The following is an 18,365-nucleotide window of genomic DNA, read 5'->3' as shown; positions in this document are numbered from 1 at the left end:
AAATCTATAGAAAGAGTGAACAGCTTCAAAGCAAGAAATCCTGTTGTTTTTGTTATATTAAGTATAGTTTAATATTATTTGAAAGTGTTGACCCATACACAAATCCCGCACTCTCCCCCCCCCCCTCCATTTTTTTTGTTTTCGTTTCTTATTAATGAAATTAAGTTTTAACAATTAGTTTAGAATTCCTTATGTTGTCTTCATTGTTGAAAGCTAGAGTTATCTTTCTGTGTCACACACACACACATTTTGTCAATTATTATAAAAAAAAAATCATAACAACTTGACTCTTGTATTTTTTAATGGATATTATTGAAAACGAGTAAAAACATTGATACAAACTTCACACATGACCCTTAGTTGAATTTACAATGTCTCATTAGCCAAAACTTTTTTTCAAAGCATTTAATTTATTTTAAATATTTTAACTTTTATTGTTTATTTTTTTTTACAACATGAATTTTTTTTTACACAATGGATGGACACAGGAAAGATATAAGGTCACTGACCCAGCTGAGCACTAGCGGATCCTTTGGAGTGGGGGGGGGGCGATTTTTTTCCAAACCCTAACCCTAACGCCCAGTAAACCCTAACCCTATGCATAAACGTGCGTACAGTACACACACACACACACACACACATATATATATATATATATATATATATATATATATATATATATATATATATATATATATATATATATATATATATATATGACAATTTAAAAAAAGCAGCATTTCTCAACCTTCAGCGAAAAACAAAACAACTGGGGCAGCGCTTTAAAGTCATGTTGTGGGGTTCGGGGCAAAGCCCCGACGCCAAAAGCGTTTGCTTGCATTCTTCACTGCAGAAGCGCATTCTCCTGACAAGTACAGCTCTTTATTCATCAATGGAGTTCGGGGAGAAGCCCCGACTCCAAAAGCGTTTTCTTGCATTCTTCACTGCAGAAACGCATTCTCCTGACAAGTACAGCTCTTTATTCATCAATGGAGTTCGGGGCGAAGCCCCGACGCCAAAAGCGTTTTCTTGCATTCTTCATTGCAGAAGGGCCTTCTCCTGACTTCTACAGCTCATTATATATCAATGGAGTTCGGGGCGAAGCACAGACGCCATAAGAGTTTTTCACTGCAGAAACGTATTCTCCTGACATCTACAGCTCATTATTCATCAATTGAGTTCGAAGCTCATTATTCATACTATTAAAAAAGCACCTTTTGAATAATGTTGTACTTGAAAATTATTTTAATATGAATTTATAGGCCATTAATACATTGCAAATAAAACCGATTTGTTCCTTGAAAAGATAAGATACCCCACATATTTAGATTTTGGCTTTGGGGATCGCCGCCGAAAAAAAAAATTATTCAATAAATAAATAAATATATATAACTCATCTCAATCATGGCTCTATACTGAAAAATTTCGTTTGAATTCTAACTTTTCCAATGCAAAGTCTTACTTAAAAATTATGATAAATTCATCTGAGATTAAATAAACTCTGTCTGGAAATGGGAATGGCGGTAGAGTGAAAACGATTAATCCTCGCTCCTTTAATAATTTCTGCTAAAGATTGCTTTTGGCATTAAAAAAATAGGGGTTGGGCGACTCAATATAAGAATTTAATTTATAGTGTATATGAATTATGATGGGGGAAATGCGATTGCATGTATCGCCCCTCCCACCTGGTACAACCCTTTTTCACTTACATTTACTATTTGAGATTAGATTGTGGTACGACATAATATACAATGGGTTATCAATACGTAGTTTATATTATATAGATATTCAACTAATTTTGTTCACAAACTATGATTCTCCAGAAAAAATAGGAACGCCCTCCCCCAGCACTCAGAGGGCTAGAGTGGGGAGGGCAGTACATGCAATCGCCCCCCCCCCCTCACCCCACCGAATCGGCCAAAATACCAGAAAGGGAGCGACATAATATAAAATGTATATATTAATTCAACTAATTTTGTTCACAAACTATGATTCTCCATAAAAACGGACCGCCCCCCCCCCCCCACTCAAAGGGTTTAGGTAGGAAGGGCAGTAGAAGTATTTGCCCCCCACCAATCGGCAAACAGGGAACGACATAATATAAAGATCTGTTTAAAAATCAATAACAAGTCTTTATGATATAGATATTAAATAGATTCTATTAGCAAGCTGTGATTTCTACAAAAAAATTGGACCGCCCCCCCCCACTCGAAAGTGTATGGGCGGGGGGCGGGATTGATACCACCGCCCCCTCTCGACCCCACCAATCGGCCAACAGACTAGAGGGGGGGGACGAAATAATCTAAAAATAGGTTGAAATATAAATAATTAGTATTTATTTTTAACATAAGTAATAAATTCGTATACAAATTGTGTGAATTCTATAATAAAATTACCCCCCCCCGGGGGATCGGCCGAGTGGGGGGAGGGGCGATCGCACCTACCGCCCCCCCCCCCCGCTGGATCCGCCAGTGGGCTCGCAGTGAATATAGAAGAGCTTGACAGTATCTATCAGATGTGTCGTTGTCAAGTAGTGTGCGCACATTCCATGCGCCTATGGTAAGAGGAACTATCCTCGTCTTTTTCTTTGAATTTCGACCGCTTGAGTAGGGTTCCCGCCATCTGCGGTAGGCTGGCTAGGGTAGTTTTGAGCAGGCAATTTTTGGGGCACCTTTTCTAGCCCTGTCCTCAAGCTATGGAGGTGAGCAGTGCACTCCTAAATAGGGCTGCTCAGCCACTCAGGGGGCTGCCGGACTCCACTGCTGCTCTGTGTCAGTGATGAACGACCATATGGCCTGAGCCGCCTGTGTGCAGGGTTGCAGCTACGGCTTCCAGTGTGCCCACACCTACCGCTTCACTGCTTGCCTGTCTCCACAGGACTTTGGTTTGGTTGTGTTGGGGGGGAATTTGGATTAAAGTGAGGAGGATTCGCGCAACACGTCGACCTCACTCTCTCTCCCTAAAGCCCGTCCTTTTCCGGAAGCAAGATTTGGTCAAGACGTCCGGGGACAAGTTTGGGTGCAGTGGATGACCAGAGACTTTCTGTGTGTCTTGTCCTGCTCTTGAGTACTCCACAGCACTGTGCTGGTACTTGCCATTCTGTCCGATTAGTCTAGTTTTGTGACGTTACGCACAGGCCGCCAAGTCCAGACTTGGTGTATGGGGTATCTAGGAGGGGTAGCACCTCTAGTGGACAGGCAGTCGTACCCTCTCTTTGAGGGTAGCTTGGCTCACTCTTAGTCCCCACTCGGTACCCAACTCTCACCTGTGGCTCCCAGAAGCTGTAGCATGCGCAGCGGCCACACCCCGGAAACGGCTTTGACTGGCCGGCTAAACCAGGTAGAGGGTATCTGACGTGTCCATGGCACTCAGTACACTGAGTTTCTGTCAAACCTAGCATGTGAAGTTGACAGTACATATGACATATATCTTAACATCAAGCCCTTATGCAGCAATTCAGAAATTTTAAACCTTTCTAGTTGGTTCTAGTGTACGCCAAGCTGACAGCATTGGTAGCAAAACTTTCAAATAGACGAATGTACCTTGAATGATTGTGTATCTTACAACACCTAGTACCATTGTTTTTACAATCATACCAAATGATTATCATTTCTGAGAATGATACCGTATATCAAAGTTCATCATATACAGTATATTCATTTTTTTAAAATCCTAACCGTTTTCTATGCCGTTTTCTCAAATACAAGTCATCAAGAGTACGACCAAATAACTGTAATCATATTTATAACAATGAAGAACATTTTAAGTACTGTGATAATTTCGTACGCGGAAACATGCTGGAGAAAAGCGTATGAATCTCTGATGTTAGCTATGTACATTCAGATCATCTTCAAATTGCAATTCAGTTACTAAAGAACTAAGAAACCTGTATAATGATAAGCAAGTGCCATATAAAAATCAATGACACAATGACATGGCGAGGCAAAATGGCGTCTGTGGCTACAAGTTGTATAACCACTGAGCGCAAAAACATAATAAAATATATGTTAGGACATAATTGATAATGGAGAAAGCGTATGAATCTCTGATGTTAACTAGGTACATTCAGATCATCTTCAATTTGCAATCCAGTTACTAAATAAAAATAAACCTTGAAAATTATAAAGCAAGTGCCATATTAACAGCAGCTTCGCATATTAAAATCATCAACACAATGACATGGCGAGACAACATGGCGCCCAAGGCTGTAAGTTGTACAACCACTGTGCGCTATGACATGATAAAATTTATGTTTAAAAAAACATTTTATGATATAATTGATAATGTCTAAATGATGAGAATATGTTATTTTTAAAAATATAAGTAATTATATAATAAAATGAATATCAATGACAATACATTACACAGAAAACTAACAATTTTCAATGGGCTAAATAAATTGTGGGGACTTGTTACCTGAAGGTGTTTGGACTGTAAATAAAGTGTTTATTGTTATTTTATTGTGTGCTAGAGATCTTGCACTGAGTGTGTTTGTTGATTTAAATTATGAATTAGTAGCCCGTAAATCACAATACATACGCCAGGGAGGAAAACTTTAGCATATGGTCTGGTTATATGTGAAAGTGATTTGGTTTGCGTATCAAATAGTTTTCCTGAAACTTTTCTGAGACCTGGCTGTTGTTTTTCTTTGACATATACAGCTTGCAATGCAAAGGTGATTTTTGATCAAATGTTTCTTGCTTTGAGATGTCATTGAAAATAAATGTCTGAACTGTTTAAAATGTTATGTAATTTAGTCTTACTGAGGTCAATGTATGTACTATTGATGTTCACTTGCATTGCATAAGACACTTAAAAACATATAGACACTCATCACATTAGCGTGTCTGCTTTGACTGTTGGTACTAGCGTGTCTGCTATGGCTGTTGGTACTAGCGTGTCTGCTATGGCTGTTGGTACCTTGTTGTTTGGACTTTAGAGTGAACAATCGTCTATGCCCATCATATCTTCTCGAGTCACGTGACGTCTGCTATCGTTGACATGTCCATCAATGACCAAATTGCCGCTAACGTCTTTAAAGTCATTCTGATTATTGTTGTTATTATTGCTGTTACTTACGAAATTACTGAAAAAGATATGTTAAGTCAAAAAACAATAAATGTAGTAATAAACAGTGGCGTCACTAGGGGTGCGGGGGTCTGGCCGCACCGCGTCACACCACTAGTGGAAACAGAGCACTTTTGCTAAAACGGACATTTATAAAAAAAAATGTGACAGTAAAAGGATTCAAAAGTAACAGAATTTTGTGTATAAATTATGCCTAATGGAGACTAATTCAATAACAACTCATTTGTTGTTGTTTTTTTCTTTTGTTGTTTTTTTTATAAATAGTGGGCATGTCCAAAGTTAGTGTTAATCTCTTAAGAACAAGAATAAATCTAGAGAATTTGGAAAACCTTTGCAGCCGGACTTAGGCTACAAAAAAAATTGACAAGCAATTCATTGCTAATATCAACGTAAAGAAAAGTTGGTCTCTAGTATCACAGCCATTCACAGCACACCAGACAAGAACGTTCCAAAGGATAGAAAAGTTTGAAGGCTTCAAAAGGGAACAAAGCTGATGGTACCTGTTCTGATATCTTAAATTGCCTAGACTTATTGATGTCTGAATCTCATTAAAGAGTGCTGGAAATATTAAATAACAACAGAACATCAATTTTAATAGATTGAACACTATTTACATAAATCTACGTGGTTAAAATTCCTTATCAGAAAATGCTTCATGTGTAACATTTGGGGTATTCTAAAAATGTTTTCTTTCTTTGCCGCGTTTACCATTCTATGTAAGACTCGTGAAAGAACAATTTCATGAATGTGTGACGGCGATTGAAGCTCTTTGGCACCGCTCTGAAAATACAGACAGCTCAAAGACCATTGCCAGCTTTCTTCTTTACCTTCTATACCTATCATTGCTTTACTTTGAAAAAAAGGTCAAATCTACACAAGAGTTACTTCCAATGAATGGGTTAAATAGCGGTGGCTCAGCAAGAGCGCTTCATTGATTTCTCCCCTCAAAAAAGTGTGACACAAAAGTTATATTAAGATATACGGCTCCTTCCGTCTCGGAAGACAATGGATGCGCCGAGATGAGTCACTGGCTTTGGCTAAGTCTTGAGATGGGGAAGAATCTGGAGTGACTGATCAAGCCAATTCTAAACCCTTGTCAAATCAAACCAAGATTTTATTGCAAAAGAAAAATAAGTTAAAACACTATGATAATGTCACGTTAGAAATCTCAAGATGCCGGATTCACTATTCAGGTAGAGAACAAGTGGTTGGTGCTAGAGAGCATTGATCTCTTTTATACTGAGCCTAATGACAAGACATTTCAACAGAAATGCCAAAACCAAAATACATCTGAAGGCAACAAAAGTTAATCTTAAAGAAGCTTTTTGATGAGCTTTCAACAGCTTCTTGCTGATGGCATGTCTACATGGTATCATGTCAAAAACTGAAGTTAATTAAAAGTATGAAATCCTGGAAGGTTCTTGTACGCTTTTAAATGTTAAGCTTAATAATAAAATAATAATTTTGTACCGATTATTCGTTGTCGGTACAAAACTAACACTATAATGTAAAACTGTTTTCGCTAGAAGCTCTTTAAAGTCAACAAAGGAAGGCATGTTTAGTCATGGGCGTAGCCAGGACCCCCACCCCCCGAAAAGGAATATAGTGAATATGGTGACTGATTTTTTTATTTGATTTTGTTTATTTTAGGTGAGATTTCAATATTAAAACATCACTTGACCCAGCGCAGCCAAGGGGTTTTTGAGCTTAAAACCCTAACAGGGGGTTTTGCGGTTAAATCCCCCTCTTCTATAAAAAAAAATAAAAATAATGCAAACGATAATCTCCGAATTCCAAGAGCCTAGCTAAGGAAGATGTTGATTTTAAACCCCCCTCCGAAAGTTTTTACGATAAAACACCCTCTTCAATATAAGACTAAAGCATACGTCAGTCACCAGATTCTATGAGCATAGCCAAGAGGGGTTTTAAACCCTTCAGCGGGGTTTGAAGCTAAAAATCACCTCTTCAAAATAAAAAAACAACAAATTAATACTCAAAATTCTATGAGCGTAGCCAAGAAGGGTTTTGAGTTTAACCCCCCCCCCCTTCTCTCATTCAGGGACTTTAAATTAAAACCCTTCAAGATAGTTTTGAGTCTTAAAACCCCTCCAGCGGAGTTTGAAGCTAAAAAATATGTCTTCAATATAAAAAAAAAAGCAAATTACACACTCAAAATTCTATGAGCATAACCAAGGGGGGTTTTGACTTTAAATCCCCCTCCTCCAAAAGGCTTTAAATTTAAAACCCTCCAGATGGTTTTGAGTTTAAAATCCCCCCTACAGATAGTTTAGAGGTTGAAAACCCCTCTCTCAATATTATTGTAAAGCAAACTACAGTCACCAAATTCTATGAGCGTAGCTAAGGAGGTTTTCAATTTGTTAAAAAAAAAAGGCCAGAGATTCTTTAGTTTAAAACCAACCAGCAAGACGATTTTGACGATAAAACTTCCCTTTTCGATATAAAATCTAAAGTAAACTACAGTCACCTAATTCAAAGAGCGTAGTCAAGAGAGGTTACACATTTCTACCATTAATAAAGTGCAGTGCATTGTCATCTGCCGAAATTTAAAACAAAGATGGCTAGGATGGATTTTAGAAGTCAGTTATATAGATCGGGTCTCAAACAAGGAAATCCTATGCCAAACTTGGAGTCGACCCCTTAGTAAAGTTGTGACAGAGCATAGCATAAGGTTTGCGAGACATGTTCTCCGACAAAATGAATTACGCATACCAAGAGTTTAGATGACATGGAGGCCATTCCGAGGAAAGCGCAAACAGGGACATCCTAGTATAACTTGGCGCCACACTTTTATGGCATCTTGCCGTGCAAAGCGCCGAACTTCGCGGGAGGAACTAAGTCCTAAGTAAGTAAGATAGCAGATTAGGATTTCAAACTAAAGACTTTTTAATAGCAGGATAATGTTCTGTAGATACCCCAGAATATGATTTTTTTTGGCTTTAAATACCAGATATAGTGCTTGGCGGCTAGGCTCCGCCCCGAACCCCACCGGCGGAGCTCACAGTGCTTCCCCAGACCCCCTTGCCGGCAAGGGCGCGGTGTCTACAATTTTTCCAGTAACTCCAGTAAGAACCTAATCTAGGGTACACGTTTTCCGATAGAATGAATGGTCAGATTGTAATATAGATTTCACATATATATATATATATATATATATATATATATATATATATATATATATATATATATTTATGGCGGGGTGGGGGCAGATAGAAAAATCCCCCAACCCCCCCCCCCCGAAAAAATCCTGGCTACGCCCATGTGTTCAGTTATTATTAAATCTGTTTCTAAAAGCAATGACTTTTTAAAATAGATTTGACACTCATTTAAACTTTCAGTAACAACTATCAACGAATGAAAGTCATTTGCTAATTGTGCTATGATGCAACAAAATGAACTAAACAAAGATAAGTTTTTTATCGGAAGATTTGAAGGAAAAACTTGAGGGTGACACTCTGAACTTACCGCACCGGGTGACACCCACGCTAGTGACGCCACTGGTAATGAAAAGGCAAGTAAAACGTAGAGGATAATAAAACAAATACGTTATCAGAAAAAAAACAACAACATTTAATCGAGATCTACACTTTGTGATCATTTTATCTTTGAGTTGGCGGGTTTGGGTGGGTCATGTGACCGCTTGACCTCTGAGCAGCAAAGGTTTGGGTGGGTCATGTGACCGCTTGACCTCTGAGTAACAAAGGTTTGGGTGGGTCTTGACTTCTTGACTTCTGGGTAGCAAAGGTTTGGTTGGGTTATGTGAGAGCTTGACTTTTGCAGAACTTTAATAAAGACTCACTTATGAATGAAAATATTATATATCTCAAAGCATTTTAGTTGAAAGAAATAGAATTCTTGTCAATTTAATCTCACTTCACTTGTGGAGGTCCTGATCAACGTATGAGGATCTCAGAGGTTCACATTTATTATAGTAACACTTAAAGATTTCATATAAATGACTTACTTGATTGTAACGTAATTATAACAAATCATGCCTTCTGTTCCACTCTTGTTAGGCAGATTTATTTCAGAGAGCTGAGAATTAGATGTAGATTTGTGTCTTTCTCTTTGTCTAAAAGCTTGCATTTGGTCACTACTCTCTTTCTGATAACCAGGATTAGCTTTACTGGTCTTTAAAGGACGTTGTTTGGGATGATTGCTACAAGTCTTTAAAGGACGTTGTTTAGGATGATTTCTATTCTTTAAATGAAGTTGCTGCACTGAAAAGTCTGTGCGACAGGGGATATTTTTACTGTCTGACTTTTCTCTGTCTTTCAAAACTTCTGCTTTAGTCGCCTCTGAACTGCGTTTACGTTTAAATTGTGTGCTCGTCATCGCTGTAGGAGACACGTACAGCGCCTCTGTTGGAACTGCCGTATGATCAGTAGCGCCTATCTCTGGTTTTGAGGGGCGACACTTAAGGCTTAGCTGGACATCGCTTGCTTTGTGTATAAGTGTGTGAGGTGTAACTTGTATATTGTGTGTGACATGTGTATCGAGTATTTGAAGCGAGTGAGTGTCCGCAAGATTGAAGTTCGGTCTATTTCTAGCAGTCATTCTAAAAGGCGTTTGTTGCCAAGGATTCGCTAGAATTGGGCGAGTTCTATACTGGTGAGGTGAAGGTAATAGAGGGGGACCCCCGCGTGAGATTCCTTTGACACGCGTCACCATGTTTGGTAGAGTTAATATTTTATCATCACTTGTTTGTTTCCAATCGATTGATTTTAACTCTTTTTGACTCCTTTTGGAGTCTCCAAATTGTATTGTAGCGATACCCCTTTCATTTTCATTATTTATAGTTTCTTTTACATAAATATTGCGAGCAATATCTAATAAAGTGTTAAACGGTCTAAAATATTGTATTGCGTATTCTAAAATATTATTTAACATATTGTATTCACATCTTTTCAAAGTGATATTGACGATTTGAAAATGTATAAACTTGTGAGCTATCAGAATAGGCATTGTAAAGGTATCATGAAGTATACAATTGTAAAGCGATGGATGGAACGCTGTCAGCTCTTTTTGTTTTGAGTTTCCAAATAGTTGAAATCTATTGCTGATAATAACTAGCAAAGTTAAAATGTTCAAAACTAAAGTTTTATGCTGGTAAGGAAGGACTGCATTGTGTACTACTTGAGTATCTGTGCAGGTCTGCTGTCCTAGTCGTCTGCTACTATGCCATGCCAACTCAGAATAATCAAAATAATCAAGCGTTTTTTCTCGGCTTGCTTTGAGAGTCTCAATCCCTAAGCGTTGTGGCCAGATCAATGTTGAAGATTCTATGTCGGGTTTTATTGTGTCAACACGGAAATCTGATCTCAAGGGAAAAACTTTTTTCTTGACTTTTTTCTTTTTGTTCTCAACAGCCGGTAAATTAAAAACTTTGACTCGGATTGTTTCATTTTCTCTGATGTCCCATAGTAGGAACACAGCCTTAACTTGCCATATTGGTAGAACATTGTCCTCCATTTAGCAGATAGGACAATCTAATAGGATAGAAAATAATATAATAAATAAATAGAAACAAATACTGTTTCAAAATAGTGTATAAGTTATTGTTCTTTAGCTCATGGTCACTTGTCAGGTCTTTTTGTGTCCATACACGCACATCTTCCCCCCAATACTTCTACAGGAGATACTCAAATCTAGGTCAGCCCCTTTTACAATCCATACAATCAATTCTATAAAAGCAATAACAATTATGTAGGCCCTAAAAAAAACAGTGTTCAAAATAGGATTATTTCCAAAAAAGTTTGATTGTTAGAGCGACACAAGATTGTGCCTAATCGAAGATTTTGTTGTATTTTTTTTTCTTCATTTTCCTGAAGCATGAGGACAGTATGTGATGAAAATTATAAACTTTGCACAATTATCCATTGTCGATGACACCCATGGATCAATTTAAAAAATAACCAATCAACTAATTAAATAGTGGTAATTAAATAATTAATTTTGTTTTATATAGAAAAAAAGGAAATGAATCTTGCAGTATTAAGAGATATGACAGTAAATGTGCAACTCTAGTGCTTCTATACTGTCTATCCCACCGGCCTCCAGCAGAACGTGGTTCTCTATACAGTAATCTTGCCAGCTTAGGCCCATTATGGAGTGAAGGCACATTTGATGGAAGCGTTTGAGGAGCCTTTGATGTCTCCAATAGAGCACCCAGGTCTCAGAGCCATACAAAGGTGTGTTGAGAACCACTGCTTTAGAGATTAATTATTAAAAACCTACCTTTAAGATATCTATCTTAATCAGCATAATTCATAGTGGTCAACTAACGTTCCGTAAGCTTCAAGCTTCAAACATATCCGCGCAGTTGTCATAAACCTTTAACAGATATGAACTTTTAATGGCAGCAGAGTCTCGAATAAATTGTGAATAATCAAGAGAGCTGGTGATATCTCATTTGAAAAGACTATTCGGGAGTGTTTGTTTCCTAGCTATTCTGATGAATCTCAGCTTGGAAAAACTACTTTTCCCCGATGCAAAAGTGATTGGAACTGCCAATGCTATAAGAAAGGTTATAGCAACATTTTGAACACCAGTTTTCAAACCAAGTGTCTACCAAGCAGTGGTTCTCTCAACCCTTTTGTATGAATCTGAGAAACGGGCACTATAAATAAATAAATAAATAAATAAATATATATATATATATATATATATATATATATATATATATATATATATATATATATATATATATATATATATATATATATATATATATATATATACATTGGCTTCTTTTAGTCGTAGAACGACTATGGTACATCTCGAACACTTTTTCATATGGCTGTGGAGTCCTATTTTGGAGAGACACCCCCGCCCACATATATTGCATGACAAGGTGGCTTTCGCTTTGGTGGTAGAGATGCTGGCCATTTTCCGTGTGGCACGCTTTTCTTCAAGAGCTGAGGCCCATGTTTTCTCGCTGTCCATAGCTTTCTTGGTCACCGTCTCTCTCCAACTAGTGCGGTCTAAGGCTATGTCTTCCCAATGGTCAGTATCGATGTTCAGTGATTTTAGATCCCGTTTTATCACATCCAATTAATGGAGGTGGGAACGACCAGTTTTTCTTGAGTAAGACGCAAGTTGCCCGTACAGAAGGATTTTCGGGATACGATTGTCCTTCATCCGGCGAACATGTCCAAGCCAGCTCAGGCAGCGTTGCATGATGACTGTAAAGATGCTGGGAAGACCCGTTCTCGCGAGGATCTCGGTATTAAACACTCTTTCTTTTTGTTATTTTTAAGATCCTTCAAAGGCAGCGCAAGTGGAATGAGTTTAGTTTTCTCTCTTGCTTTGTGTAGGTAGTCTACGACTCACTACCGTACAGTAGTGTGCTAAGAACGCATGTCTTGTAGACTTCCATTTCGGTCGCTGTGGTGAGCTTCTGGTTTTCCCAAACTCTTGGTCAGAGTCTAGCGAAGGTTGATGCGGCCTTCCATATGTGTTTTTTTTTTATCTCCTCCTCTTGTGACAGGTCATTTTGAATTGTAGATCCGAGGTATCAGAATTCATTTACGGCATCTAGCTTGTTACCGTCAATGAGGATGGAGGGTGGTGCTGTAGCAGGTGGCCCCATAACATTAGTTTTCTTTGTGCTAATGGTTAGGCCATACTCTTAGCAAGCCTTAGAGAAACGGGACATTAGTGACTGAAGCTCCTCTTGTGAGTGTGCCACTACCGCTCCGTCGTCCGCGAAGAGCATATCTCTTACGAGGGTGGTTCTGATTTTAGTTTTGGCCCTCAGTCTATCAATATTTAGAAGTTTGCCATCAAATCTGGAATGAAGATATATGCCTTCGGTGAATTTGTCAAACGCGTGGTGGATTAGCATTGAAAAATATTCCAAAGAGGGTTGTGGACAGGTACATCCTTGTTTGACTCCGCTGTTTATACAGAAACTTTCGGAGCAGGCGCCGTTGAACTGCACTGTACCCATCATATTATGGTAGAAAGAGACAATAATATTAAACAGCTTGGGTGGACAGCCTATTATCTTTAAGATTTTAAAGAGGCCTTCTCTGCTGACAATATCAAAGACCTTTGTGAGGTCTATGAATGCAATGTAAGGCATCCTTTACTCTATGCACATTTCCTGAAGTTGACGGATGGAGAAAATCATGTCAATTGTGGATCTCCCTGAACGAAAGCCGCACTGTGATTCTGGATAAACTTAATCAGTAAGTTTTTGTAACCTGGGAAGTATCACTCGAGCAAAGACTTTGCCTACAAGACTTAGGAGGGAGATTCCCCTGAAGTTAATGCTGTCGCTTCTGTCACAGGGTGATGATCTTTGCATCCTGCAGATCCTGTGGCACAGTACCTTCTTGCCAACACTTGCAGAGCAGTTCATGTAGAGGTTGGCTTAGTGTAGTTTTGCATTGTATCAGATGATCTGGGGGGGATACCGTCGCATTCAGGGGCTTTACCGGTAGTCTATGGCTTTGTTGAGTTATAATAAGGTGGGTGCTTCGTCTAGTTCATACATTGTGGGTAATTGGTTGATATCGTTAAGGATTGAGGTAGAGACTAAGCTGGTTGTGGCATAGAATTTGCAGTAATGTTCGACCCATTTGTGCATTTGTTCGCTCTTGTCTGTGATAATTTCCCCAGTGGTTGATTTGAGAGGTGCTGACTTTTTTAGGCAGAATCTTTTTGATTCCTTCATATATGCCTCTTAAGTTGCATGTTTGAGCAGCGAGCTGAATGAAGGAATACATGGGTATTATACAGAAAGCAAATAAGACTTCTTGAACGCTTTTATCAAAGATGTCTGCGACATCATGGACATAGAATGGCAAGACCGCAAACAGCGACGTTCTTGCAAATGCCGGTAAGGAGAGTGGCCGTGACCGTGCCCATGTCATCTAAAGGCATCTGACTACTATGACCACTTGTAAGCGATTGGAAAGAAGATCGTGTACGATCTTCATTATGATTATCCCAAGTTGATAGGGACTACTGCTATATTTGGCAGTGGCTGACAAGTAACGAAAGTCAATAAAGCATCCTTCTTTGTTGACAGAAACTCCTCCTCGGCTTTTCTTTTTTTTTTTTTTACAAAACCTCTATTCAAGTGAGATCTTCGTGGAACCTTCAGAAACATGGATTCAGGAGCCTGGACAACGGATCTCAAAAATAGCTCTAACGATTTTCCTAGAAAATTTAAAAGCTGAGAAAAGAATTACAAGCTCTTTTCCCACACGGGAAAAACTCTAGTTTGACCGTTATAATTTTTCAAAGTTAAAAAAAAAAGAAATTTGGCTTGAGCTAGACTATATTTATGTCTAGAGCCAAAACGGCGTAGTCTGCCGTATTACCATAATTATGCGATGACATTAAATTTAAAGTTTCTTCAATTAACTTTATTGAAGTTTATAAGCGTTGCTTATATTTTTACGTAAAATCTTATAGAGATTACATCTAGATCTAGAACTATAGATAGATTAGATGTTAATTAAGAGTTCTAAATCAGAACTTTTGGTCTAGTGTTAGTTAAATGTCCATATAACATGGGCGTAGTCAAGATTTTTTTTTCGGGTAGGGTTTGAGTGTTTTAATTAATCTTCATTACATTCTTACCCATCATTCTTTCGGAAAGTTTTTTTAAATCATAGAAAAGAAAAGTAAAAATGCCGCCCTTGCCAGCTATGCGATCGTGAGAGCCCATGAGCGCCACCAGCGGGTTCGGGCGAAGCATTATTTCCGGTATTTGAAACTAAAAAAAAATGATAGGCCTACATAGGTATCTAAAGTGCACTTTCTTGCTACTTTTCTAATAAAACATTGTCAGACAAAAACCAAATCTGCTATTCACTGCACTTTACTAATGGAGCACAGCGACTGGTAGAAATCGATAGCTATAGTTTTGCTGCTGTAGTTTTTTGTTGGAGTAGGAAAGGGTAACCACAAAACCCCTGGCCGCACTCATGAAATTTAGTAGGCCCTATTTGTAGTTTTGCTTTTCTTTTTGTTGGAAAAAGGGGGGGGGGAATCTGAAAACCCCTCTTTGCTGAGCTCATGAAATTAGTTGGTTTAGATTGTTAATCGAAAAGAAAATTCTTATCGTCAAATCTTTTTGATGGGAGGTTTTTAAATTAAAGCTCACCCCCCCCCCCTTTGATTACCCTTTTAGAATTTGGTGAATTCATTTCGCTTTAGTTTAATATTGAAGAGGGGTTTTAATCTCAAAACTCTCTGTAGGGAGGTTTTAAACTCGAAGACCCCCCTCCCCTGGGCAACGCTCGTAGAGTTTGGTGACTGTAGTTTGCTTTAGGTTCATATTGAAATGGTGGTTTTTAACGTCAATAGGCTCTGGAAGGGGGGGGGGTTAAGTCATAACCCCCCTTGGCTACGCTAATGATGAAATTTGGTGACTCTTGGTTGCTTTACTTTTTCTTTTATTGACCCGGGGAAGGTGGTCAAACTCAATGCCCTCCTGAGCTGGGGCAAGTGATAGTTTAACATTAAAATATCACCAATAGTAAAGAAAATTTAAAAACAACAGTGATCAAATTCAAACCCCAACCCCTACGGGGAGATTTCATTACGGGAGGCGGGTATGATACGTATAACATTTTGACATTTTCTCCAAAAAGAAGCATTAATTGTCTTCTAATATATTTCGTAGTCTAGCAAGTGGCTCTAAACATTCGTGACTAAATATTAATTCTAGAGCTAGGCTTTGATACATGTAGAGACAAAGAGCACTCCAGTGTTTTAGATTTAAGTTTCTCTTTTTTTTTAGGAGTAGCCTACTGTGCAAGGCCCCCTCCAATTGGAGGACCTAGCCAGCTGCGGTCCTGCTGAACACAAAAAAAGGACATGTCTTTTTTTTTCCCCATTCTATTCGAGCCAATTTCTTTAACTTTATAGAGACTCTTCTATAAAAGCAAAAAGATTAGGCCTATTTATTCAAATTCCCATTTCCGATTTACTCGTGTATGCAAACATTACAACAGAAAAGTTCATTATATGTTAAAAGTCAGTGTAATTGGTAGAAGTTTCTGTTAACTAATCAATGTAATTGGTGAACCTTCTAAATTAAATATCGATAAGTCTAATTAGATTTTTATTACATTTTTAAAAAATCTCGTATAAAACTAGACATGGATCGAAGTATATAGGCCTATCTAAAATAAGAGTAGGCCTAATTATTTTCGACAGTTTTTGTTGATAAGCGTGATGAAATTAGCTATCCAGAACTGTATAATAAAACCATGCTCTGGTGATGATGTGCCATTTAAAAAATCTTTACATACATCTATTTGGTTTCAAAATGTGTATGTATTGTACCCAACAGTATAATTTAAGCTTCAGAAAAAAAAATGCAAACAATCAAATCCAGATCTAGATATAATCAATGTATAGGCTCCTGATCTATTTTAGATTAGATATCTTAGTTATCTAGTAGATCTCTGAGTCTGATCTGTCTTTACTGGATCTAGCGCTATCTCTAGTCTAGTAGTAGGCCTAATCTGGTATAAAATGAAAATGATCTGAAGCTGGATAAACCAGTGAAACACATGAAGACAGAACTGTTTGCAACTTGCTTGAATTAAGCCTATATTGAAGAAGAAAATAAATTATTTTCCCATTGACATAATAAACATCTATACTATATCTATAAAATCTTACCTATAAAATGGCTGCTGTTATCTAACCCTAAGATGTAGTCATCAGCAGGAAGTGTTCGTAATAATTAATTCAATATGACCTAGATCTATATAAGGCTATTATTATCCCCTTTTGGATTATCCGTTATTCTATAGATAAGTGATGCCCAAACTACGGCCCGCGGGCCAGATCCGGCACGCGACTTTGTTCTGACCGGCCCGCCAAAACATCAACACAAAATGTAGAAAATAAAAAACAAAATTATAAAAAAAAAAGGTTGAAAAATTTATGTTAGGACTCTCACGTTTCCTTTGATGTATTTCATACTAATCTATTGTCTTGTTAGTTATTCATGTTCATTTTTTTTTATAAGAACACAAGTTGTTGTTTTTTCGGCGACAAGAATTGACAATTATTTTAGAGCCTTGGACGATGCTGCGGCTGTTTTGAGCTAGCCGTGTCCTTGACATTTCATGTGTGTAACTTAGCGCATCTTTTCTACATCATTTTGGTTCGGGTACTTCTGACATCAACACGATAGGTGCCGTTCCATGTAACATTTGTAGGTTAATGAAATGGGAGTGTTGAAGAAACGATAATTGGATGTTGAAACTTCCAGGACAAGTGGACAGATCTTTATTCAATCTAAATTAACAAGCCAACTTGTTTGATTTGTACCGAGAACAAAGAACGTAACATAAAAAGACATTCTAAAACAAATCATTAGCCTACAAAAATAAGGAGGCACTGTCGGTTTGAGCCGCTAAGAAAAGAGTCGCTAAGTGACGTCTACAGTTGAGCGAGGGACGATAATATTTACCAAAAGTCAAGAAACTGAGTCGCGGCTGTAATGGAGGCTACAGAGTTGATCACATTTTAAAATGAAGCATAAAAAAAATGATTGCTAGAAGTGAAGGAATAATTAAAATCGTCCTGAAAACAAAAAGTTGAAGCTGTGCCGCCTTTCTGGTATAACAATTGCAAAACGAGCGGACGATGTTGGTGAAAATCTCCATTTTAAACTAAATGACAGAGCAGCAGATTGTGAAATAATTACTATCGCCACTAAAGAGTGACACCAACTGGAACTGATTGACTTAACAAAGCCAGACTTCACTGCTTGAGAAATTTCGAGCAATACAGACATAGATTTCTATTTCCGAAAACAATTGCTGGGTATGATCACAATGTTTACAAGCACTTACTTTAGTAGAAAAACTTTTCAGTTACAAGACACCTGAAACCCTTGTTACGTAATTGACTTATGGGTGTAAGTAGATCTACTGCATCCACGGGATGTTTCTTTTTCATTAATGTGGCCCGCGACTCGAGTGTCGGGAATTAAAATGGCCGGCAGGCTGTATAAGGTTGGGCATCACTGCTATAGACAATCAATAGGGCCTACCCTAAAGTGTCTTTAAAATCTTTCTAGGCCGCTACTTTCTTGAGCTAGAAATCAAACTTTAGGTCAACACAACTAAGGCCAGTTATTAATTTGTTCCCAGGCCCTTTGATGAGAACTATAGAGTTTAGATTATTAGCGGCCCCCGAATGGGGAAAAGACGCTATTAGTTTTGTGCGAAATGTCTGTCCGTCCGTCCCGTTTAGATCTCGTAAACTAGAAAAGATAT

At 38.1% G+C, this 18,365-nt stretch overlaps 1 protein-coding gene across 1 annotated transcript; it reads right to left on the bottom strand.

Annotated features, from left to right (window-relative positions):
* Positions 1-283: 283 nt before the first annotated feature.
* Positions 284-16,828, bottom strand: LOC106073535 (uncharacterized). Its single transcript, XM_013234129.2, has 3 exons — positions 16,756-16,828; positions 9,071-10,595; positions 284-5,086 (listed from the first exon to the last, which is right to left on the bottom strand). The coding sequence occupies exons 2-3, from the start codon at positions 10,576-10,578 to the stop codon at positions 4,936-4,938; spliced, it is 1,659 nt and encodes a 552-aa protein (XP_013089583.2). The 5' UTR covers positions 10,579-10,595; positions 16,756-16,828; the 3' UTR covers positions 284-4,935.
* Between the last annotated feature and the right edge of the window lie 1,537 nt (positions 16,829-18,365).

The sequence above is a fragment of the Biomphalaria glabrata genome, chromosome 13 (assembly GCF_947242115.1).
Source record: "Biomphalaria glabrata chromosome 13, xgBioGlab47.1, whole genome shotgun sequence".
Taxonomy (NCBI): Eukaryota; Metazoa; Mollusca; class Gastropoda; family Planorbidae; genus Biomphalaria; species Biomphalaria glabrata.
Note: the sequence above shows the minus strand (reverse complement) of the source record. Positions and strands in the feature narration are given on the sequence as shown.